The 25,459-nt window shown below is 56.8% G+C and overlaps 1 protein-coding gene across 4 annotated transcripts; it reads right to left on the minus strand.

Moving 5' to 3' along the window:
* Positions 1-8,447: 8,447 nt before the first annotated feature.
* Positions 8,448-21,241, minus strand: U2AF1 (U2 small nuclear RNA auxiliary factor 1). 4 transcript variants are annotated; one of them, XM_046002384.1, is made up of 8 exons: positions 21,101-21,241; positions 17,797-17,884; positions 14,022-14,088; positions 10,564-10,613; positions 10,320-10,418; positions 9,626-9,759; positions 9,456-9,548; positions 8,448-8,729 (listed from the first exon to the last, which is right to left on the minus strand). In XM_046002384.1, exons 1-8 carry the CDS (start codon positions 21,142-21,144, stop codon positions 8,582-8,584), a joined length of 723 nt encoding a protein of 240 aa, XP_045858340.1. In that variant the 5' UTR covers positions 21,145-21,241; the 3' UTR covers positions 8,448-8,581. The 4 variants fall into 4 exon arrangements, with proteins under 4 accessions (XP_045858340.1, XP_045858341.1, XP_045858343.1 ...); XM_046002385.1 differs by lacking the exon at positions 14,022-14,088 and adding an exon at positions 14,924-14,990; XM_046002387.1 differs by lacking the exon at positions 14,022-14,088 and having other exon boundaries at positions 21,101-21,119.
* Between the last annotated feature and the right edge of the window lie 4,218 nt (positions 21,242-25,459).

Raw genomic sequence — 25,459 nt, forward strand, 5'->3', positions numbered from 1 at the left:
TTGGCCTGAAGTCACAAACGCTGCTCAGAAACACGTGTCACCCAGGTGCTCCCCATCAACGCTGGCTGCGGCCAGAGGGCGCCCTGGGGCCACCGGGAAGGACACCCCCAACAGGATTTCAAACCTGTGTGCTCTTGACTTCTAAGGAGCTGGCCTCTTGGGGTTCTGGGGCCCACCGGACCTGTGGGACTGGCACAGTGGGACTGACAGGTCCCTGTGGGACTGACAGGCACAGGGCCACCAGGTGTGGACAGAGGCAGAAGCATCCTTGGCTCAGCCCAGGCCAGGCTTCACCCAGCAGTTACTTGGCAGGCTTCTGTCCCAGGCTCTGCAAACACAGAAACTCAAACTCTGCCCCTGGGGTGATCTATTCCAGGAGAGGGGCCTCAACAAGGTCTCATTTTATAACAAAATTTCCACTAATGAGAATTAATGTGAAGCACGAGGAAGACGTGAATGGGAGCGGGTCTGAGGTCAGGTGCTCCGGAAGGCGCCCTGGACAGGTGACAGGTGACCGGAGAAGCCACGTCTTGTTCTCAAGGAGGAATGTTCTGGGCTGAGAACAGCCAGGGCGCTAATGCCTGGGGCAGGAACAAGATTTGGGGCTGGAAGAACCCAGGAAGGTCAGTGTGGTCCGTGTAGCCGAGCAAGGGACAGGAGTGGGGGAGGGGGCGGTGGGCCAAGAGGACAGGGTCCAGCCTTCAGCCTCCACGCTCCAGGGACCTTGCACAGATTCAAACTAGGGAGTGTTTATTTATTTATTTGTGAGATTTGATTGAGTCATTTGACAGCACACACAGGAGCCTGGGAAGAGGGAGAAGCAGGCTTCCCGTTGAGCAGGGAGCCCGATGTGGGGCTCGAACCCAGGACCCTGGGATCATGACCTGAGCCGGAGGCAGACGCTTTAACCCACTGAGCCACCCAGGCGTCCCCAAACCAGGGAGATTTAAATTATTCTCTGAATTTGTTTATTTTGGCATCATTTCTGACTGTCACTAAAGTGTTAAGAAAAGGATAAGAATCCCCAGATACTCATCCAAATCGCCAAATAGTAAGCTTTTACAAACCCCTGGAATCTGTAAATATGACCTTAGTTGGAAATACGGTCTTTGACTACCTAATCAACAGAAGAGAAGGTCGAGCGCCTGAGTGGCTCAGTGGGTTAAGCCTCTGCCTTCTGCTCAGGTCATGATCTCAGGGTCCTGGGATCGAGCCCCGCATCGGGCTCTCTGCTCAGCAGGGAGCCTGCCTGCCTCTCTGCCTGCTTGTGATGTGTCTGTCAAATAAATAAATAAAATCTTTAAAAAAAAGGAGGAGGTCATACTGGAAGGGGGGGTCCTAAATCCAACGTGACTAGCGTCCTTCTGAGGAGAGAAGTTGGGACCACTGAGGCACAGACGGAAGTCACGTTGGCCCAGGAGGAGGGACTCGGGCCGCACCCCACTACCACCCACCCCAGCTGGGCATGGCAGGAGGGACCCGCCCCTGAAGCCTACAGGGGGGCCTGCTGACACCTTCTGGACTTCTAGCCTCCAGAAGTGAGAGACAAGAAATTTGTGTCGTTTTATAGTGATTTGCTATGGTGTCCAAGTACTAAACAAAGCTTTAAAATGTTGACATGATTTCAGACCGTCAGAAAAGTGGCAGGAACAGTACGAATTCCCAAATGCCCTTCACCCATTTTCCAAATGTTCAATTTTTTAAAGATCGTGTTTTTGAGTCATCTCTACAGCCGTCGTGCGGCTCGAACTCGTGACTCCGTGATGAACTGTCGTGCGCTGCACCAACCGAGCCGGCTGGGCGCCTCCAAAGGTCCCATTCTCACCGCGTCTTCCCGGCGCGGTGTCTCTGCCTATCTCTGTAGTGAGAACGCAAGTGCGCACGGTCTGGCCGTCCGCGCACCGGCTGGCTCTTCTGAATGGGTCCCATGAAGCCGCAGACCTGGTTTCCCTTTCCGCCTCCTTCAGCACCTGTTTCTGAAAAACAGAATTGTCTTCCAGGAGCACCAGCCAGCGGTCAAAGCCAAGAAGTTAAGCGACAACTGCTTGAAAGAAATCAAGTCTTTAAAAGACGAGCAAACCGGAGATGAAGTCAGCAGTGGTACAGACCCGGGGTCGAATCAATGGTCCCTCTGCCGACAGTCCCCATGGCGCCGGGCACCACGAGCGAGTCCCCAATGTCTGAGCTCCTGTGGGCGCTCTTACGTGAAGCCACGGGCGTTGGTGATGCGTACAGGACAGACATCTTGTAGGATGTCCCCGACTGTCTGATGTCTTCTCGTGATTGGTGCGGGGATGGCCTCCTGGGGCAAGAGGGGGGGGGGCGGAGGACAGAGCGGTGTCTGCGTGGCCCCTCTCCGGCCACTGGGATTCTCCTCTGTGAAGGTGCGGGTCTTACGCTTCGTAACGGGTAAGACTCTTCGGAGAGACGCTTCGGAAATACCCGGTGACCTTCTCCAGCTCGGCGTCCTCCGGGGGAAGCTTCCTCGGAGAGTCGGCCTGAATCGGTTTCAGTGACAGTGGCGGCCAAGGGGGGCGTTCTGGGTCCTGGCCCCTCTGCCTCTGTTACTTGGCATTCGGACACAGCAGGGGGACCTCGCCCCACTCCGGCCCCTACGCAGTGATCCACACCCGTGTGCACTCAGGTCCGTTATTTTTTTTAAAGATTTCATGTATTTATTTAACAGAGACAGAGGGCAGGAGCGGCGGGGCTGGGGCGGGGTGGGGGAGGGGCAGAGGAGAGGGAGAAGCAGGCTCCCCGCTGAGCAAGAAGCTGGATGTGGGACTCGATCCCAGAACCCCGGGATCCTGACCTGAGCCAGAAGCCACCCAGGTGCCCCAACGCCCCGTTTTCTGTCACACAAGGTGTTTCAGGCCCATGTGGACGCCCGGCCCCCGTCCTGGGACAGGGACGTTTCTCCGATGGACCCGAACTCCTGTATGGAGGTCCCAACCCCCACACCTAAGAATGTAACCGTGTTTGTAGGTCATTCGTTAATGAGGGGACAAGGTGAAAATGAGGCCATTCGGGTGACCGACCTTTGGCCATGGTCCTCTGACCTCTTCTCCACTAACCCCCCTGCCTCGCCCACCCCACCCCGCCCCAGCTTGGGTCTGCCTGGCCAGGTTCAGCAAGAATCCTGCTAAGTGAGTTTAGAGAGGAAGCCCCACGTTCACTCGCCATCATACCTGATCACGTGCCTCACGCCCCCTGATCCCCCACCGCATGGAGAAGCCCCTGCCCCCCCGCCCCAGCCTTTAGCACGAATCTGCCCTGCCCTCGTGCCCCCTGCCCCCTGGCGGTCCGCCCCAGCTGCCCTCCTGTTGGGGCTGAGCCCAAACTCTCTCCCTACGGTCACAGGTCCACTGCTAAGAGTCTTGACTAGCGTCTCCCATCTGGGGACGCGCGGCCGGCTCAGCGTGTCCCTCTGATCTCGGGGTCGCAAGATCCAGCGCCACACTGGGGGTAGAGGTCACTTAAAGGACGTCTTCCCTACCGTTTCTTCCAGCGTCGGAAGATTCCTGACGGAGAGGGGGCCGGGCTTAAACGACACACACGTTTAGTTCTTCTATCCCGGAGGAGGCCAGAGCTCCTCCAAGAGGAGGCGGGGGCACGGGGAGGGCTTCTCCCCTGGTTCGCACACACGGTGGGGGGCGGGCAGGACCCAGATCTCCTGTCTCTTCTTAGGAGGCACCGAGCCACCATTGGGGCCTCACCCTCTGCCTGCCGCTCTGCCTCCTTGTGGTCTCTGTCTGTCAAATGAATAAATAAAATCTTTTAAAAAGAGAGAGAGAGAGCGTGCACAAGCAGGGGGAGCCAGAGAGGGGAAGCAGGCTCCCCACTGAGCAGGGAGCCCAATGTGGGGCTCGATCCCAGGACCCTGAGATCATGACCTGAGCCGAAGGCAGACACCGAACCGACTGAGCCACCCAGGCACCCCCCCATGGCTTTAATTCTTATGTTTAGGTTTCTGACCCATTTTGAATTAATTTTTTGTTTATGGTGTGAGGTAAGAGTCCAACCTCCTTCCTTTGAACGTAGATACGCAGCGGTCCTACCACGTTTGTTGGAGACACCGTTGCTTCCCGGCTGACCAGCTCTTTCTGGACCCTCAGTTCTGTCCCGCTGGCCCCTGTGTCTGCCCTCATGCCAGGCCCACACCAGGTTCATTACCGTGACTTGCAGTAGGTTTGGAGATCAGGAACTGCAAGTCGTCCTGCTTTGTTGAGAATTTCTCAGCTATTTGGGGTCCTTTAAATTCCGCATGAACCTCGGGATCAGCTTCTCTGTTTCTGCAGAAAGGCCGTTCGGACTGTGGTAGGAATTATGTGGGATCTGCAGACTACCATGGTGGGGGCGGGACTGCCGTCTCAGCAAAGGGAAACAGTCCAGTCTGTGCACACGGGCCGGCTTTCCGTTTGCTTGGGTCTTCAATTCCTTTCAGCAATGTTTTGTAATTTTCAGGGCACAAGTCTTGCACTTTCTTGATTAAAAGTACTCCCAACGATGGTAGGCCTTCGGCTGTGGGGAGCGAGTCTTCTGGTCCATGAACATGGGATGCCTCTCTCTTTAGGCCGCCTTACTTCTTTCCACGACGTTTTGTCACAGTCAGCATGTGGGTTTTGTAGTCTCAACTTTTTACACTACTTGTGAGCTCTACACCTTGTAAAAGGGGCCTCGTGGGTAAAAGGGCTTCCGAGGGATCCCTCTCCTGCCCTCCTGGGCACTCACCCGCGTTCCACCTTCCGTTACTGACCGTCTTGCTCCTACAACTAACGTTACCGAGCACTCGCTACGTGCCTGCTGGGCGCTCACTGTTCAGGACCTTTCCCTAAATTAGCAACGGAATCTCATCATCACAGCCCTCACCCCGCTTCATCTTCCCCAGACCGAGGAGAAAAATGAGAAAAACGGAGAGGTCCGGGGACTTGGCCAGCGTCTACAGCTAGTGGCGAGCAGAGTGAGCAGAGCCGGGATTTGGACCCAGAATTCAGGCTCCTGGTCTCTGCTCCTTCACCCCCGCGGCAAAAGGGCATCAGCCCAGCCCCGGGATGTGTCAGCCTGAACCAGGTGACGTGGCTGTTTGATCTTACTTGATCTACAAACAATGGCCCTTTCATGTGATTCAACTTGTTTAAAAAAAAAAAAAGCCTGGGATTTGCAGCAGGTGCCGAGTCTATTTGCCCTCACAGTGGGGGTGGAGATGTTCGTGCCTGTGTGCTCCCCCCCAAGGAGGCTCCAGCCGTGAGTGGGCCAAGTTCATGCCCGGCGTCTTCTGAGGAAAAGAACGCAGCCTGCCCCAAGATGGGGTCCCATGTTGGGGCGAGAGCTCTTGTGCCCGCTCCAACAGGAGGCCCCAGGGTCACACTGCGCACGTCTATGAGTCATCCAGCCTGTCGGGAGCCCCCGCCCGGACGGGCACGGGGCTGACGGATCCCGGGCCGGGACATCTCCTGACGGGCCATGTGCACTTGGCCTGGCTCTGTTTTCGGGCCTGTCCTGCTGCTCCCAGAGCATGGGAAGGCAGCCACCTGGTGGGCAAGCGTCCATCACCTGATGTGGTGCAGCGGGAGGCCTTGAACTTGGAAGAGGGAAGGCGGCCCAGCCGCGGGCACGGGAGGAGCGCTGTCAGACCACAGCCTTGACCTCGCCCCATCTCCTGCACAGCTGCGGTCCCAGGAGACGGGCCGGGGGGAGGCAAGACCCCGCTGCCGACGCTCTGGGGTCTTGCTTGTTCAACACCTTGTCAGGACAGAGGCCTCGCTCTGTGGAGCCAGGAGCCCCGAGGGGCAGGGGCTGTTGGCCGGAGGGCCAGAGCCTGGATGGGAGGTTGGGCTCTCCCCAGGGGGCTGGGAGGGGCCCTGAGCGACACCGCTCTGCTCCTTGCTGGCTGCGGGCAGATGTCAAGGCAGGTGTGTCCGAAACACACAGGGGCCGGGCAGAAGCCTCGCACCAGCAAGCCAGGTTATGCGTAAACATTCCGCTTCGGTAGAACTGAAACACCGGGGAAACGGCCACGTTTCACGAAGCTTACGGGGCCGCCGTTCCCTCCGGGAGGAGAGCTCGGTGGCAGGGAGGGCCCATCTGGGGCTAGCGGCCCCCCCCCCCCGTTCCCTCAGCTCTTCCTACTTGTTTCCTGTGCTGAATGCAACAGGCAGGCCCCCCAACCCCTTCAGTGCGGGCTTCACCCCGCCGCCCCGGGGTCCCGCGTCTGCTGGGCGCCCTGCGGTGTCCCTTTGCAAGGGCTGCGTCTGCCAATGGTTTATCTCAGGGCTTCGTGTCCGTATTCAGAACCGAGACTCCCTTGCTGTGGGCGTGTCTGTCCCATTTTCGTGAGGCTTTATTTGTTTTCATCCTCATTTCCTGGAGCCTGGAAGCTGTTCATTCTTTTTTTTTTTTTTTAAGATTTTATTTATTTATTTGACAGAGAGATCCCAAGTAGGCAGAGAGGCAGGCAGAGAGAGGAGGAAGCAGGCTCCCTGCTGAACAGAGAGCCCGATGCGGGGCTCGATCCCAGGACCCTGCGATCATGACCTGAGCCGAAGGCAGAGGCTTAACCCACTGAGCCCCCGGGGCACCCCCGGAAGCTGTTCATTCTTACCATAAAGTTAAGTTGCACCGAATTGGGTCAATGGGGCGTCACACACCGGGTGTTTTGGGGGAAGAGAGGTCCCTCCCAGGTCCCGGCCGCATGAGCCAACATGAGGCCCCGAGAAGCGGCCATGTGGCTCTTGGCCTGGCATGCAAACCCACGTGGGGCGGGTGCAAACCCTAGCGGACTGGGAAAGGCAGGCGGTGCGATCCTACAGCCCACCGGCCTTTCCTGCCGTTGCTGCGGCGCTCACCGGCCACATGGTCTGGCTCCTGCCCCAGGACAGCCTGGTCGCCAACCAAAGCGGTTTCCTTGAGCCTCGGAAGGCTGTGCGCGTCGACCGGGATGGCGCCCGATCCTACCAGGTCCCTTCCTGCGGCTGTGCTCGGGCTGCTTCCGAATCCCCGGGCCTGGCAAAGACCGGGACGGCACCCTGTGACCCGTCTGTTTCCCACTTTCCAGGCCTTGGAGTCTCCGCCACGTGGCCCTGCACAGACCGGGCTCTCCTCCTGAACTGCTCGTCTGACGGAGCACTTCTCGGAGCAAGTACCCTGGGCGCCGCTCCCGTGTGGGCATCCACTTCTCCAGGGTCGATCCCTCGCGCGTCTCGGCACGGAACGACAGCTGAACCTTCCAAGGGCCAACCAAGCGTTCGTCCCGGTTCGCTCCCATTGCTGGCACGCGCGTCCAGACGGGGCTGGCCGGGCCAGCGGCTGCCAACCCTGCGCCCAGGGAAATGTGGGACACGAGGCCCCGTGGGAGTCACGCAGGGCACAGCCTCTCCTGAGACCGGGGGGCCAAGTCTACAGGGCAGGGGTGCGAATGTAAAGCAGCTGCGGCCTCCCGGCAGCCTCTGCGTCCCTGCAGGTTTAGAAATGTCCGTAACGAACCATGAAAAAGCTTTCTGGGGCGTCTGCCTTCGGCTCCAGTCATGATCCCGGGGTCCTGGGATCCAGCCCGCATCGGGCTCCCTGCAACGGGGAGCCTGCTTCCCCCTCTGCCCACCCCCTGCCTGTGCTCTCTCGACAAATTAAGAAACACAACATTTCCTTCCATAAAAACGGACATTCATGAAGACAAAAAAACAAAAACCCATCCCTGGTGGAGTGAGAATTTGCTGCCCCCCATACTCCCTAGCGCGGTCCCTAAGGCCACACTGAGCGCCGGAGTGGGGCTGACCGTGAGCTCCCTGAGCAGCCTCTCAGCCCCCAGGGGCCGAGCAGCAGGCGGGCGCGGGCAGGGTCGGCCAGGCCCGCAAGTGGGCACCCAGGGCGGTCCCCAGACCACGCCCTGGCGCGCCACGGACGTGCCCTTTTGAGGAAGTACCCCCGGCTGCCACGTGTGCGGGCCCAGACCTGTGACAGCAGTCAACGTCACACCGCAGTGCATGCACGGCCATCGTCACCGCGAAGATGGTTCCGGGGCGGCGACACGGCTGCAGCCCGTCCCTGTGCAGGGCCGGGGCCAGGGGCTCTCAGGCTGCTCCAGGCGGCGCCGGGTTTCAGGCAGCGCCCCCGCTTCCTGGCCGCTCGGAGGCCCGGCAAGCAGATGAGAGGCCCGGGTGAGAGGTGGGCCACGGCGTCCGACTGGACGGCCCCCCGCCCCCACACTGGGCTCCCTGGGAGCCTCGGCGGAGAAACGCCGGTTACCAAGGAGGTAGTAACGGGCAACAGGCCTGACCATGCCCCAGGGGAACTGTCCCTTAATGGGGGCAGGAGTCTTCCACGCTTGGAACCACGGTGTCGTGCACAGCCAGGTCAGGGTGGGCTCTAGCCTCCGCCGGCAGCACTGACCAGGCGCGAGGCTGCCGGGAGAGGAGAGGCAGACTGTCCGCGAGCAGTGAGTGACACCGAGGCACTGTATCACTACAAATTTTATTCAGAAACCCATCTTTGTTTGTTTTTGTTGTTTTTTAAAAAAAATCCCCGTTACGAACTGGTCTGGTCAATCAACTACGGCACTGTCCGGCAGACAGACGGTACAAACGGCTCAGAATCGCCCAGATCTCTCTCGGTCTCTCGACCGCCTCCTGTCACGCTCCCGTCCCCCGCCGCCGCCGCCGCCGCCACCACCGCCGCCGCGACCGCGGTCTCTAGACCGAGAGCGACGCTCCCGAGACCGGGACCTCGATCTATGCCTGCAACCAAAGAAAAGAAACGGGACTGTGGCAGCCATAGCAAAGCCTGCCGCGGAACCCCACAGTGACGAATGCTTCTGGATGCGTCTCTGCCGAGGGAACGCGTGAACAAAGGGAAACCACTCCCAGGAAACCGCGCAGCCACGGCCCCACGTCAGGGAAAAAGAGGGGGCCAGCAGGACTGGGGGCCAGGTCACCTTCCATGGCCCGCGCTTCTGGGGCGCCGGTGCCAAAGCCCGGGGACTGAACTGCCACCGCGCCCGGACACACACGCGCACATCCCCTCGCCTGGGCGGGTTCTGGGCGTGGAGAGCAGGGCTCCCCTCCTGGGCTTTGCTGACAACGGGACAATCACCGGCAGCGTTTGCGAGCGGAGACCGGCGAGAGCCCCCGCCGCCAGAGCGCGAGCTGCGCAGGACGAGGGACCCTCCCCGGACACCCCGGCTCGGTCTCCGTTCCGTGCTCCCGGAGGGGCGCTTCGACCCCAGGCCCAGACACACAGACAGCCCGGTTCTGCCTGTGCCCCCCCAAAGCAAACCGACACAAACCAGGAGCCCCCAAAGGAAACCCCAGTTCTGCAGAGGGACTGAAGCTGCTCGCGTCCCGCAGGCACCAAGGGCTCGTGGGACCGCATGTGCTGCTCTCTGCAGAGCACGTCTCGCGGTCCCCGGGGCGACTCGCAGGCTGGGCGCGAGGACCGGGGTGGCGGGCCGCGCAGGTACTCACTTCTTGCGCCGGCGCCCATACAGCTCCCGCCGCAGCTCTCTGGAGATGGGCTTCAGGTGCATGAAGTTGCAGAAGCCGCCTCGCGTGCACTCCCTGCAGGGAAGCAGAGCCCACATGCCGCAAGCCGCTCCCCCGGACACCGCCCCGCCCCGGGCCCGGCCGTCACCTACCCCATCTCGTACTGGCGGCAGCACGCCTCTCGGAAGTCGGTCACCGGGGAGAGCTCCGCGTGGATCGGCTGCCCGTTAAACCAGCGGTTGTTCAGGTCGATCACGGCCTTTTCCGCGTCCTCCTCACGGCGAAACTGCGGAGACGAAGCGGAGCTGCCTGCGGCCGCGCTTTCCCACATGCCTCCCAGACCCGGCACGAACGCGCTGCGAGCTCACGGGGGTAGAAGGAGGCGGAAGGAGGCCGCAGAGCGGTGAAAAGCTGCGCACCCTCTACCTGCAATCCCATCACTCAACTCTGCGGCGGCGCGAGGTCACGCCAGCTGCCCACAGCCTTGGCTTCCCACGTCAATGCGTTAAAAGAGCAAATGCGAGGATGTGCGCAGGCCGGGGGATTTTAAAAAATGGGAAAAAGAAACCACACACGTAAACCAGCTTCTCCTGCGTCTAGACAGCCTGTCAGGAAAGGCTATGGAGATTCCGACACGGAAGAGCCCCCCGCGATCACGGAGTCCTGAGACCACGGTGGCCCGTGCGCCCCTCCCGCACCCACAGGCCACTGCCACACCCGGGCTCGAGCAGCAGGAAGCGATCCCAACTTCCAAGAGCACAGCTAAAGGCCAAGGGCAAGTGGTCTTCACCCCGCAGTGTGCAGGTCAGGAGCCAGAAGTCCCCGGACCCGCCACGCTCTTCTCACCTTAACGTACACGTTCCCGACCAGGTGGTCTCCCAGGTTGTCGCAGACGTTCATCTCCTCCACCTCCCCGTACTTCTCCTCCATCTCTGTAAAAACCTCCTGCGGGGGGACAGGGCTTTAAGGCTCACGACACGCTCAAGATGAAGGAGGAACCGAACGTCACTCCCACTGATCTCCCAACAAAATGTAAGTCCCCCCGGACAGAGGGCGAAGGGGCCAGTCACTTTCAAACGGTGCATCTCACCTCGAAAAACTCGTCGTAGTGCTCCTGCATCTCCACATCGCTCACGGCGCCTGCAACACAGAAACCTTGCTGGTTAGACGGGAGCCCGCCCCGCCGCCACTCTGCGTTTAACTCAGCCTGCTACAGTCACACACATTCGATTATCTAGAGAGGAAACACAACGGAGCTGCGTTCTACCGGACTGACGGTACCGCATGACGCCCGACTGCCGGAACCTGGGTGCGGGGAGCTTTTTAGACGCCCCTCCTGACAGTCTCACTGCTGGCCGTTCGATCACAGCAAGTTTTTAATCCGCATCAAAGGGCCATGTTTTCAGAAAGTGTAAGGGTCAAGTTTACCCTCGAGAACTTATTTTTAAAATGATAATTCTCTTCTTTTTACAATTTAAGATAGAGGCCAAGAAATCCCGCGGATTTTTTCCCCTTTTTATTAGGCTAAAATAAAAGTTGCAATCAGGGTACGTGATAAAGAGCTGATGTTCCTGACTGATTTCTTTTACGGATGAACAGCCACACGATGCTATTATAAAATTCCTTCTGATGCGATTAAAACCCGAATGACCATAAATAAAGACTCAGTAGGATAATGACCAAGTTCAGTTACAATACTTTAAATGCCTCTGCATAAAGGGAAAGTTACAATGCTTTGTTGAAGGAAGCATTATCTCATATTCCAGAACTATTTCCGTCAAGTTTATTCTCCGTAATGCGCATGCACTAAGTAAAATCCTGTCCGCTGTGTGGACAGACTTTTCCAAATTTACATTCTATCCTTGTTGCCATTCTCTCTACCAAGTGTTACCGTTCAAATTCTAGAATTCTCTTGACCTAAATGTGAGAAATCACAAAGCTGGCAGGTCGATAAACCAGTGTTCCACACAGCCAGCTCCAGGAGCCTACAAAGGCTGAGGGCTTCGAGGCTGGGCCAGCTCAATGTTCAACTGTCCCCTTCCATGACCACATTCCTGGCCTCCCCTGGCGCACCCCACTGAGGGAGCGGAGCCGCGGCGCACGGACCTAGCCACTGAGCCGCCCTGGAGTGGTTTCCTAGCTCTCTGGAAAAACCTTCTCTTCAAGGACAAGAAATTTTAATCTTTGGATTCTGAGAATGGTCTAGATTTACTTTCTAATGCATGGGAGGGGGCATTCCTGCATTGCAGTTATTTTTGACTTTCCAGGAATCCAGCTTCCTTTAGAAGGAAAACCTCTAGAACGCGCTAGGCAACAGCTCCTCCTCCTGACGGCCCGGTCCCATGGAAATGCTACCGTGAGCAAAACCTCCTTCCCTGTAGCCATCTAGCCCTCAGCAAACAGAACAGCTGGTCGGGAGAAGAGAAGCCCATTCCAAAGGGCAGATTTTAATGTTTACATTTCCTGCTCACACACAACAAAATGAGGAGAAAGGTATTTACACTCTCAAGTGCTAGCTGTGTTGGGAATCGGGCTCTGGCGGGCGTTCGGACACGGCTGCGCTCGTGGCTACTTCTATTCTCTCGCTGGAGAACGTATTCCTGCATCTTAGCAACTTCTGGAAAGTTCCGTCTGAAAATGCTCCATAGTGGGCCTATTTTATCCTCTATACTCAGCTTCAAGATTTTCAGTCAAGTGATTCGGGCAGGACAGAGGTGAGCGACGGGAACCCGGTCCACTGCGAAGTCACCTGCGTGACTCAGCAGATGCTACAGACCAGCACCCGAAAACCCCGTTTTCACGCAGACACATCCTTAAACTGGGGTTCGTACTTCACAGACGGAAGGATGGGTCAAAAAGGTGTAAATTCAGGGACTGGATGAGCCTGGCCGGTTGAAAATTTACTCGGAAGGTCTGCCGCAGGTTCATCAGTTTAAGCGGATTTCCTTCCTAAACTGAAGAGTCGGAATTTCACTTAAGTTGTGGAATCGGGACCCCACAACCGGGACTTGGTGTGGCTAAGCTTCACTCTGTAGCACATGCACAACAGCACTGTGAACCGCAGGGAGAGACGCGAGACACTAATCCAACACTGTTTTGTCAATGAAGCATCCGTAGTCCCCAGGTAGACCATCAGGGCAAAGAATGATTAACTGTTGTCACTCAGTCATCAACCTCTCATTGGTTTTACCCAGGGCAGGGCTGTTACGAAAATTATTTAATAAGTTCATATATAAGCATTTCCCTTCAACTACTGATCTTGTTTCTTTAAAAAAACAAAACAAAACAAAAGAAAGCAAAACCAGGTATTTTAAAACAAGGGCTACCAAGTAGATCCTGTTACCATCAAACTCGGGGACACAAACGATCCGCTACCCAGTCAGGACTGGTCAGGATCAGCGAGGAGACACACAGTGTCTGGGCAGGAAATGCTTACCGGCCCCTCCCCCCAGACCCGGGCACTCACAGGTGCACCACGGGGAGGTCCCCCCAGTCTGGGGCCGGCCCGAGCGGGCAGTGCCGCTGGGACCACTACACTGAGCCGTGCAGATCACCCTGTAAGCTGTGGGGCTGCGGGCCAAGGGTGTGTTGGACTCAGGTCTGTGGCTATCCAGGGCCTCTGTGGACAGCACCTCACATGAATTTTTGCAGCTTCAGAACAAACTGGCGAGCGAGAAGCCGCCTGGTTCGAACCCTGTGATCTTAACAGGAGTCTGGGGACTCGCTTCCGCTTTTCCAGACGAGCAGACTGATTCCACGGCTCAAGAGCCATAAAATTTAAAATTTCAACTTTCTGAAATCTCCAGTGATACCAACACAGATCCTGTTCTCGAAGAACTACCCCTTGGGAAACACAATGTTCGTAACTTAAAGTTACTGCTTCCCAAAGCAGGAAGAAGGGGGCCGCGTCTACTAAGTGCCCAGCGCAGCCCTGCTTCCGGGCCCCGCGCGCCTCCTCTCGCCCGTGTGGGGGAAGCGAGCCCCCGCGGCTGCAGACGGCCGCCCAAAGGGCTCTGATTACAGACTGAGCTGGCCCAGGGCTGGCGTGGAGGAAAACTTAGGGGGGTCCGTGCCACTCGGAGGACCCTCATCTGGGAAACGCTCTCGGAACGATGCTCTCACACTTAAAGCGTGAGCGCCAGGATGGACTTTTAAGAACCCGTCTAATGAAAAATAAAAGCTCAAAAATCATTTCCACAGCACTTGTTTCTTAACCGGAAACTTCAATGCTGTTGCTCTTTAGAGGGGAAGAACGTAGCTGCACACTTAATTCCAGGCACCGTCTCCCCTAGGGTGACGGTCCAGGTCAAGAGCAGCAGCTCCGAGCTGTGGGACAGGGAGGGCATCCCTTCCGGTCCCTTCTCATCGCTTAAGTAAGTGGGCAGGAGCTGCGATCTCAGAGGCTTCCGAGGGGCCAGGGGGACGAAAGCTCTCGGCACGGCTAGCGGAAGGCCGTCCTTGACCGTACAGCGGCAGACCAGGCGGAGCGGACACTGAGCTCTGACGCGCAAGCCCAGGGAACCAGGGAAGGAACTTGGATGAACTTACAGCGCAAACCGTCAGCAGACTGGGAAGAGTTTTGAGGGTTACGGTAAATGTTCAAGAGGGCAATGGTCTGAAATACAAAACGCAACAACTTTATATTACGGAAAATTAAATTTAAACACTTCACCGGTTTCCTGTGGCGATCACTTCCGTCAAGACTCAGTGCTGAAAAAAGAGCAAGTTATTTTCTCTCGAAGCAGAGAAGTTCTCTCTTAGCGGGTGGCTGTCTCGGAGCGCCCTAACCCTGCACCGTCACGGAGATGCCATGATATGCGGGTATCGTATTTCTGTCCACGGGACGCAGGGACTCCCCGCTGCCGAGTTCCCCAGGTAAGGGTGCAAGCTCCTTGGCAGACTACTGCCAAGACGGTCCTCCGTGTTACAGAAAACTTAGGAGCCGAGGAAGTGCCCGCACCAGATGACAACAAGAACCGTGGGAGCAGAGAAATACAATAATTACATATCATGAGATCTCCACGTCCTAGAGAAAAAATTGTAATGGTGAAATAAAACCCACACTTATTGGGCAACTTACCTTGGTGATTCCTAAATATTCCTAAGAGTTGTGGCTTTACAGAAAGAACCTCATATTAAGGTCAAGCGTTCAGGCACTGGAAAGACCAGTGACGCTGGCGGCTGTCAAGTGTCGCAGGGACAGACCCCTTCCCTCTCGTTAACAAACATCAATCCAGGGAAGAGGCCTCCCCAGCGCCCTTGCCGACGGCAGCCTCCTGGACGTGGCCAAGTACCAGGTTCTTGCTGTAGGTACCAAGGCCTTCCAGCACCTTGTCCTGTTTGCAACAGCTCTACGTCAGCAGCTCAGAAGCCAACATTATTTGTCTCAATTAAGAGTGGGCTCTTTAACACCATTGTTTTAAAAAAATTTCTCCAACTGTGGGACTTACAGTGTGAGCCGTCAGCCGTCTGTGCACTGTTTTGGGGATTACGATAGATGTTTTGAATCAAGATGGTCTGCGGGGAAAAAAAAATAAAAAGGGGAATTCTACTGGCTGCTGTGCATGTATTAGACAATTGCAAAGAGACAACTTGTTTGCAAATGGCTCAACGCTCGCTTGTTTCCCACAAGGCAGATGCTCGTCCTCTGAGAGCACACCCAAACCATCCTATTATGAAAACAGAGTGTGGGCAGCAACTGAGGTCAAGTCAGCCAGCAACCAAGAAGAAACTGTAGCCATTATTCTCGGTAGTCCCACGTCATTCAAGTGTTTTAGTGCAAAATAAATAACACACCGACATTTTCTTATACTTCAAGCTACGATGTCGAAAAATTCGCGTGATAATCATATTCCCCACACAAAATCGTATTTTTTAAAACCAAATGCGTCAGTCAACGGTATGCAGTCCGTCAAGCTGTCTGGTCTCCCAGGAAACAGGCGCACCGAATGGGTGCCCTGACTGTCACGGAGCCCTAGACACACTCCTGTCTGCTTGGCGGCCCCTGTTCACAGAGCGCGACAGCTTAAACGTCTGTGCTTTCCGATCCTTCTTTTAAGGGAAAAAAGTCCTTTTAGCCCTCGTGCTTTAAACTGGATCAGGCAGACTTGAAACCTTACATTGTACCGTTCTTCTTAAAACCAAGTCTGAAAAAACAAACCACGTTTAAGTTAGTAGGCTAATACAGTACATGAATCTTAACGTCCACATCCCTGCAAGAAGCTTAAAAAGAAACCCACACTGAGTTGTATAGGCTGAATGAATGAACTGCGTGACTTAGGGAAATCAAGGTGGTCTCAACACAGGTCCAAAGCAGTTCAGTGGTTTCACGGAAGCAGCCATTCCGTTTCTAGCTACGTGTAAAGAAGACGTTGTGGGGCACTCCCCAAAGGTCTGCTGTGGGGACACCCCCGGGGGAGGAACATCTAACAGCCAGACCTCACACACGCACACACAGACCCTTCTCGCCGAGCATGGCCTCGTCCCCCGCCATCAAGTACTGCCCCGGGGCAACCTCTCTCTGCCTCCGCTATTTCCCAAAGCTGATCTGACTCAGTTTTCAACAGGAACCACCAGCGCGTTTGTGGCAACGCTGGGAGAGAGCTCCACGGAGCCCAATTACTCAACAAGAAATTCGTTTAGGTCTCACTCAGATCATCCGGCAGTGACTGTTTAGGAAAAGGATCATCACTCAAAGGGGGCCACGGAGTTCCATTACGATCAGTGGAGGTCAGGATTGCCTGCGACCCGCGGACCAACCGAGCCAGTGGGAGCGAGATGCTCAGGCAAGCACATTCCGGCTGACCCCACCCAACACTGACGGACCCGCTCTCTCTTTCTGACCCGTCGTACTAAAATTCACTTCCCACCAACATTCTGAGGTCATCAGTGATTCAGAGAGAACATGGGCCGTGTCTCTGGATAGCTTGAAGAAAACTTTCCTGCCAGGATCATTTCCCTCTCGGCCCAACACCTGCCACCATCTGCAAGCAACCCCCCAAAGTCAAAAACTCAAGGGACCTCAAGACATTTGGTTACTGCCCAACCTAGGATCTCTGGCTTAGTTGGGGAGATTTAGTCCAAAACTCGAAGGACTTAAACTGCAGCAAGCAAAGTTTAAAGCAAGATCTCAAAGAGACATATCTGTAAGCTTTGAGAGATTCTTGTTGTATCAACCGTGCTGTTATCAGCAGACTAATGCGGGAAAGGAAGCCATCTCCCCCCTTTCTAAAAACACATGACCTTGTGCGGTCTTCTCTGGGCTTAAATTAGAAAATACAAACGTCTCTGTCTTAGAGCAATTGGCTGATTTTCCTAAATCCTTATAGGAAAACCCCAGTATCTATTCTGTCAGAGGTTTAAAACACGTGAGCAGGACAACGTGAGCTCAAAGGCCAGTCTGGCAGCTCCCGGGGCGCTACACACAATCGTGACGGAACGGCTCAGAGGAAGCTCACTCAGACCTCGCTGTAGGTTGGAAGGAGCTCAGAAGTCCTCAGTCTGAAACACTGCAGTTTTCAAACCCCAAATGCTCAGATAAACACGGGCAGATGCTTTCCGTCCCTGGTACAGGTGCTTTCTCCCTCTAACTCATCAGTGATCACTCGCAGGGAGCAAACCCTTGCCTGTTCTTCAATCACCAAACAAAACCTACCCCAAATCACAGTTTCTGACCGATCTGAACTCACAGCGGCCCTAAGCTCAGGCTAACAGGGAACCCCTCTCAACTGATTGAACAGAGCGGCTGCAAGTACCTGAAGGTAAATGCCAACTTCAGACGTTCAGTTTCATTTTTAAGGTTTCTCTGACATGAGGTCCTCGCTATCCCTTCCCTGGGGGTCTGAATGTGGGGGCGCTCCCGGGACACTGGAGATGCCCTGAGCACGGATCAAGCTGGCTCTGTCTCCGCCGCTGGCCCGGAGACGGTAAAGCGCAGGGAGCCCGCGGGGCCTCTACCGCGCCTGAAACTCAAAGCTGGCTCGGCGCTGCTGCGGCCGCCGCACCGGACCCACGTCTGTGAAGGGACAGGAGGGGCAGAAGCGGGGGCTGGGCGGCAGGGACCAGTCACAGCCAACACACAAACATTAATCACTCCTCTGTAAAAGAGGAGGGACCTGTCTTGCAGACCTCCCCCAGGGGTGGTTCGGCTGCCTCGTTCTCATTGAAACAGAAGAACAAACTCATGAACTCAAATGGAGAATACAACTAAGAGAGAGAAAAATGCCCAACGTAATACATGGACATTATTAACTGCCCCTGTAAAGTACGTGAGGTTTTGATAATTTACATGAGAACAGAAAAAAGAAAGGAAAAACAAACAAACCTGGCTAAAGGTCGGTTTATTGTGCAAGCGAGAGCATCTGTCTCCATGACGACATGCTCCAATTTTGAAATAAAATGAACAGTTGACTCTGTAAGGGAAAAGAAGAGCGGATTATCCGGCTGCGCAGACATCACACACGTGTAAACACGCCAACACCACAGCACGCGCTACCCAACTGCTGTCCCTCGGCGCAGGGCATTCTGGGGCAGCAGTTCCGGAAAAGTCACTTGAATGTGCCTCCTGATAAACACGCTACTCCAACGAAGCGTTTCTAACTCCAGTCCAGAACCCCTCATCTGTATCCACTCGACTCTCAGCTACTCGTTCTGCTCTACTGTTTTTTCTTAAATGGAATATTTAGTTTAAAATGAAATTTACTCGAAAAACGTATCCGTTCTCTAGTGTTCTACGATGAAATTCTCTCTCGAGGGCACCAACACGGCACAGTGAGGGTTAGGATCCTGACTCCCCCACTAGCTACCTGTCCTTGGGCAAGTCACCCTACCTCTCCTGATCCCTGGAGCCATCTGTGAAACGAGGAAAATGCCAAGCTGGCTTTGTTCCAAGAATCAGAGACGGCGTGTGCGCCTCATACAAACTACTCGCTAAATGCAATCGTTATCTAACAAAGTCCATGCTCTCCTGCTCATGACGCCAGACCAACAGGAAATTTCCAAACACAGGTCTGAAGCAAGTCAGTCTCCTGGTTTCAATACACTGAAGACAGGCTATTGGGGAACTCCTCCGCCTGTTCTTACGAAGGCCACCTTCTGTCCATGTCGCAAAGCCCTCTCTCACTGCTGTTCGAACACCTGGATGATCCAGATGAAATCAAACCTAGCAATCCAGCCATCACGACAGCAGCGTCCGCTGGCTCAGACCTGTGATGAACTATGAAATCTTACTGGATGGGCCCAAGTCAGAGTTAGACTCGCAGAGGAGGGACTGTTACCCCATAGATTCAATTTTTTAGCAAGTGCCCTATGTTCAGACAGTCGGTCCAGAGTTATAATCAAAGGGCTTCAACAAAATTTGATGGTTCACAAGTATCAGTCACTGATTTATTACTAGGTAGCAATAAACTCGGGAAAGTCAGCATTATCGGGGAAGGAAAATGATTACTGCACAGATTTGCAAACTCATCATACCAAGTTCTCTTTACGTAACTTCAGTTGAATATACAACTTCCATCTTCAGAAAGTCCCCTGAAAACGAAGAGCTTATTTTAAGAATCCCTTAGAACGGGCGCCAGCCCCGCCTGAACAATACCCAACTAGTCTCTATTATTAAAACAATCTTTGTTCCTGTACTTCCAGAGACGGCTTTCATTTCATAATGCTCAATTAGAGCTTTGGGTATTCGTCAACACTTTCCTAGTAATCAACTTTTAGTGACCCACTTACTAAACTACTGAAATGAAAGGAAGAGACAGAAAAAAAGTCTGATCCACCATCACAGAGAAGAGGTTAGAGAACGAACTTTTGCTTGGATTTAGAGAATGTCCACTTCGAATGTAGGACTAGCTAAATCCTTTAAAGCGGCACACACCTACATTTTACTTCTGGCTTGGGGAAAAAAGAAAGAAGTTGGCCGGGATCATCACCTTCATTTTTTAGGAGTTGATACCGTCTCCTGGAACTTAAAACCCCTCAAGCCCCCTGAAACGAGACTATGAGTAACTTAAAGAATCTTGTTTCCAAATTAAAGCCATGCCTCTCACAATAGAGCTCTACCAGGCTGAAACGTGGTTTCTTACAGCGGGAATATAAAAAAGGTTACTGGAATAAACCTCTGAACTCCAAGTGTCGGGAGCACAGTGAAGGCACCTCCAGAAGCAGCTTTTTATAAGAATAAGGAAAAAACTTCATGGAATAGAAGTCACGCACTATTACCAGCTCAAGAACGAAATTAACGCTGCATCTTTGTAGCGGGGAGAAGGCTCTTTTCCCAGAAGAGAGGCCCATTCATTTAGGTGATGAGGTTTACGGGTAAGTTCCCCGGTGCCTCCAGCGACCGCCTTCCCTAGCACTTCACAAGCTTCAGTATGTTTTACTTTAATCGTCCTTTAGGCGACAAGCGCCCCCTCCCTTCTAGCTCCTTGACATCCTCGTGGAATTTTGTTCAAGTCAGCAGAGACAGACTTACGGTTGACAACAATGTTTCTAAAGTGACTAGGACTGACCATTGTGTCTTGTGGTTTTGCTACTAAAAAACATAAACCCTCCTCCCATCATCACAAAAGGTTACAAGGTAGCCTGCATCCTGGAAAACAGAAACAATGTAAAGTGTCTGATGGGTGCGCCAACCGGGAGCTGCCTGCGCCCCACTCCCGATCTCAGGGTTGGCGAGTTCGAGCCCCACGCTGGATGCACAGATTACTTAAAAACAAAATCTTTAAGAAATAATAATTAAAAACCCCACCGTGTTTGAAAAAGTGGTATTAAGACCTTCTCTGTGACAAACCCAGGGACTTATCATGAGGAGCACACATTACCGTACGCCTCGAGCAGCCCGAAGAACCCAACGTGGTAACTACGGACCCAAAATGAATTACACCAGAGCTTAGTTTTTCGGTTTTCCAAGCAGGAATTATGCTCCTAAACAAGACATTCCCTCTGGGCTAAACTTCCGTCACGGAACTAAAACGTCCCAGAGCGACAGTCAAATCAGAACTGCATTTTCTGCTCGTGATCTAACGCCGGGCAGGGAGGACGTGCGGCCGCAGAGGGGAGCAGGGGAGGGCCCAGGTGTTCCGCCGCGCTGGGTCGCGTCTCCGAGCCCGCGAAACCGGCTCCGTCTCGAACCGGCACCAAGTTCGTCGCACTTGTTCGCGTCCAATGTCCTCTCGGCCCGGCCCGCCGCGGGGCTTCCACCGCCGGAGGCTCGCCGAGCGGCCCCGCGCCCCGAGTCACCGGGCGACGAACACGGCGGGCCCGAGGCCGCGCGCCTGACCGACGCCCGCGGCGGCAGCAGGCGGGGGCCGCGCTGACAACTTCGGCCCAAACTCGAGACAATTCGGAGCCGGGGGCGGGGGCTCCGGTCGCCAGCACAGCGGGCGGCCCCGGGCCGCGGAGCAGCCTCCGGCCGGAGAGGCCGCGCCGCCCGAGCGGAAGCCCGCCGCCCGCCCGCCCGCCCAGGCGCCCACGAGGCGGCGGCGCGCGGCTCCCGAGGCCGGAAGGGCTGCCGCGCCCCTCCCCCCGCCCGCCCGCCCGGGCCTCCCGCGGCCGCCCGACCCCGCCGCCGCGCCCGCGCGCGCCCCGCCCGCCTCCCCGGCCCGGGGCCCCGGCCGGCGGCTCTCACTCACTTGTCTTTCTCGGTGCCGAAAATGGAGGCCAAGTACTCCGCCATTTCCCACCCGCCGCCGCCGCCACTGCTGCCGACGCCGCCGACCCTGCCCGACGCCCGCCGGAGACGTCACCCGGACGCGACGACGCTCGCCCCGCCCCGACGGCGTGGCGGCGCTGGCCAATCGGATGAGGCGTTGCCTGCGCGCGGGCGGGGCTTGCCGCGCGCGGGAGGCACCGCCCCCTCGGCCTGGAGCCCGCGCGCCGCCCGCCGGCGCCCCCTGCCGGCGCCCGCGCTCCCGGCGCAGTCAGCCCCGCGCCCCTCGGCCCCGGAGCCCGCGCTCTCCGCCGCCGCCGCCGCCGCCGCCCTCCGCTGCCCGGACCCCGCGCCCCTCGCGCCTCCCCGGGCCCCGGAAGCCGAGCGCGCAGGGGCGGTGGCGGAGAAGCAGCCGGGCCGCGGGCGCTCCTGTCCGCGTGGGAGGTTCCGCCGAGCCCCTCCCCTCGCCGGAGACCCGCCCGCTGCCGGGACGCCGCGTGGGGCTCGGGCCGGGGGTCTCTCCGGTGCTCCGGGCGCCGACTCCGGGCGGGGGCGGGCCGGCTCGCGCGGGGCCGGGGGTCGCGGCGGAGGCAGCCGGGAGGGCGGGGAAGGCCGCCCGGGGCCCGACGTGCCGCGGTTTCCCGCTCCGGAGCCGCGCTGTGGGGGCCGCGGCGGCCGGCGGGCTCCGGGGAGGGACGCGCTCGCGGCCTGTGTCCCCGCCGGGCGGCCTCGGGGCCTCGGAGTCCCACGGACGCAGCAGCCCCGGGCGCGTCTGCGGCGAGGACCGCCCGAGGGAGTCGTCCTGGCCGCGGAGTTCGACGTCTGGGGCTGCGCTGGCACGTGCGGCCCCGAGCGCGTCGACATGGGCGCGGGGGGCGCAGCCCGGTTCGCGGCCCGGTTCGCAGGCCGGTTTGCAGCTCCGGTTTGCAGGCCAGTTCGCGGCCCGGTTCGCAGGCCGGTTCGCAGCTCCGGTTCGCGACCCGGTTCGCAGGCCGGTTCGCAGGCCGGTTCGCAGGCTGGTTCGCAGCTCCGGTTCACAGCCCGGTTCGCAGGCCGGTTCGCAGCTCCGGTTCGCGACCCGGTTCGCAGGCTGGTTCGCAGGCCGGTTCGCAGCTCCGGTTCGCAGCTCCGGTTCGCAGGCCGGTTCGCAGCTCCGGTTCGCGACCCGGTTCGCAGGCTGGTTCGCAGGCCGGTTCGCAGCTCCGGTTCGCAGCTCCGGTTCGCAGGCCGGTTCGCAGCTCCGGTTCGCGACCCGGTTCGCAGGCTGGTTCGCAGGCCGGTTCGCAGCTCCGGTTCGCAGGCGCGTTCACAGGCCGGTTCGCGGCCCAGTTCTCAGCTCCGGTTCGCAGGCCCGTTCGCAGCCTGGTTAGCAGCTCTGCTTCGCTGGCCGGTTCGCAGCCCGGTTCGCGGCCTGGCTCGCAGGCCGATTGAGAGCCGCCGCCCCGGCCGCCGAGGACTCCCGCGGGGCTGTGAGCCGTCCCTGCTGCCGTCCCTGCTGTCGAGACGGCCGTGCTCCGCCCCCCACGTCGCCCTGCGGCAGACTCTGGCTCCAGACGCGGTGGTCATCCCGCAGCTGTGTAGCCGCCAAGCCCGCTGGCCTGGGCAGGGCGGTTGCCGGGTGTTGGTCTTTGTGGGCACAGCAGCGAAGCGCGGTCTTCGGGCGCATTCTGGTGTGGGTGGCATTCAGGTCATGCGGGCTGGGGGTGAATCTCCTGCTTCCCGGCTGACTGTCCGTCGGGTTCTGGACGGTACTGGCGCTCCCCGCCTCACACAGCCCTCTGCGGACAGTGGGTTCAGTCTCCTGCTTTGGTCTCTCTGCCTGTAGCCAGAGACATCTTCGCATGTAAGGGCTCCAGTTACCGGCTGGGCCCCGGTTCCTGGTTGAGGCAGGACACTCTCCCTGTGTTAAGGTCTTAATGATGTTGGCGGTTTCTTCACAGCCGTGCCTAGCTTAGTCCTTAGGGGAGGAAGCTCCTGGGAGTGACCTTAAAGTCCTGTCTGGGTTTGAGGGTGCTCACACCGGACATGACAAATGGCCAGAGGGCCAGTTAGGTCGGTGAGAAGTGAGGAGCCTGAATTGGGGCTGGAGTGGCAGACGTCAGAGTCCTGGGCTGGGAGCTGCCGTCTGAATGCCGGTGGCTGGGATGGGTGGAACCTTGTCTCTCTGAAACTCGTATGTTGAAGCTTTGACGTGTGGATTTCCCCAGAATGAGACTGTGCCTGCTGATAGGGCCTTTATAGAGGTGATTAAGGTGAAATGAGGCTGTTGGGGCGGGCCCTGAGCAATCCGACTGGGGTCCTTATCAAAAGCTGGGACACACAGGCACCCAGAGGGGCAACTGCATGAGAACATGGGCCAGGACTGCCTGCGATCCCCGGAGAGAGGCGTCCGGGGATCCAGCCCTGTCCCCACCTTGACCTTGGACCTCTAGCCTCCAGCACTGTGATAGAATAAATGTCTGTTGTTTAAGCCCCATAGTCCTGTTGTTTTAAAGGGATTTTAAAAGGAAATTGGGTAATTCATCACATTACTGGGAGATGTGGGGAGTCACAGTCTGGGATCTCCCCACTGCCCTGGACTGGGGAGGCGCCCACTGCCTTGCTTTGGTCGTGCTGTGATCCCCCTTCCATCCTCCCCTGCCCCCCATTAACACATGACACCAGGAACTCCACGCTGCAGCACGCATCTGCTGCCCAAGCCGGGGCCCGTCGTCTTTCCTCGGTGTGTCCCTGGCCAGGTGGTTCGTCATCCGCAGGCTCCTCGAGCGGTCAAAGGGAGAGTCGCGTCTACTGAGGCACAGAGTGGCCGAGGAGAAACAGATCTGGGAGCAGTTCTGGCCTCTGGGAGGTTGGGTTATTAGTTTGCAGCTTTTCCTGCCTTTCCTGCCTGCCCACGGTGCCCCACGGGCGATCCACATTGTGACCCATCCCCTGCTGGGGGGGCCTGGTCCTGTACCTCGCTTTTGCCAGTAGAATGTGAGCCGATGTAAGGAAGTCACATCCGGAAGAGCTGGTCCCACGTGGCTGCTCCCCTGCCGTCGGGGGCCTCCGTGAAAAGCACACAGAACAGGGTTAACCGACCTGCAGCCCACGCAGTGTCCCGGTGGCCCCGCAGGCAAGGGAGCTGGGAAGACGCTCATTTCTGTAAGCCATTGAGATTTTAGGGTGCCAACACGGCGTATGGTTACCCATAGTACCGCCGACTAGTCCAGCAGGAAGGGGGATGGCCTAGGGGACGTTCAGATAGAAATGACCAGCCACCTCTCGACTACATCAGTAGACAGTTCTGTTAGAATGTCCTGTGATGAAGGAAATGCATCGCCATTCCGTGATGGGACTGCCACTGGCCGCCCGTGGCTATGAGCACGTGACACGTAGCCGGCAGGATGAAGGTGCTGAATTTTAAATTTTATTTAATTAATTTAAATTTAAACTGAAGTAGTGATGTATGGTGACCGGCTGCTGTCTTGGACAGCACAGGTTATCTACGTCTAAAGCTCAGGAGAGAGGGCGCCTGAGGGGCTCAGTCGGTAAAGCATCCAACTCTCGGTTGCAGCTCAGTTCTTGATCCCAGGGTCGTGAGTTCAAGCCCTGCACTGGGCTCCACGCTGGGCGTGAAACCTACTTTAAAAAGAAAGAAAAAAAAAAGTAAGTTCTGGAGAGAGGCCCGGTGGAGTAGCATATTTGGGATTTATTCTTATATATAGAATTGACATATATAAATATATATGGAACCCTGGAACATATATACAGAATCCCAGGATATGTGTGTGCTCTGGGGGCAAATAGTCCATGATTTTGTCAGATTCCTAAAGGGGTCTTTAGCCTCCAAAGTTAGGAGAAACTCTAGGCCCTGGGGAATATTGTCCGGAGGTTAAGAACTCCAAGTATTAAGAGTAGATCAGGGGCCAGGACCCCACGGGACAGCAGTGCCTGGGCGGGGTTAGCAGCAGGACCCTTCAGAGCAGCCTGGGTGGTGACATTCGGAAGAAGAGTGCTAGAGCTGGGACGCCAGAAGACCCGGTGGCCTCAGAGGCAGCTGTCACTGCAGAGGGCAACAGGATGTGTTCCAGAAGTGGACTGTGCAGCAGGACCATGGGTGGTCTTGGCTGGAAGGGGGCTGCATGCTAATCACTCGTGTTCGGATGAATTCACTTGTTCACTTGGCAACAGAACAAACATTCCGTACCTGGAGAAGAGCTGGATCAGCAAACCAGGAACCTCTCTTAGGAAGAGCAGGGGCTCAGAGGTAAGGCCAGATGAGCGACAAGACAGATGCCCGTTCAGCAGGCACATCTGATCCAGAGGGTGCAGCTGTGGGGCGTGGTCCAGGGAGGATGAC

Source organism: Meles meles, chromosome 4 (assembly GCF_922984935.1).
Source record: "Meles meles chromosome 4, mMelMel3.1 paternal haplotype, whole genome shotgun sequence".
Lineage (NCBI taxonomy): Eukaryota > Metazoa > Chordata > Mammalia > Carnivora > Mustelidae > Meles > Meles meles.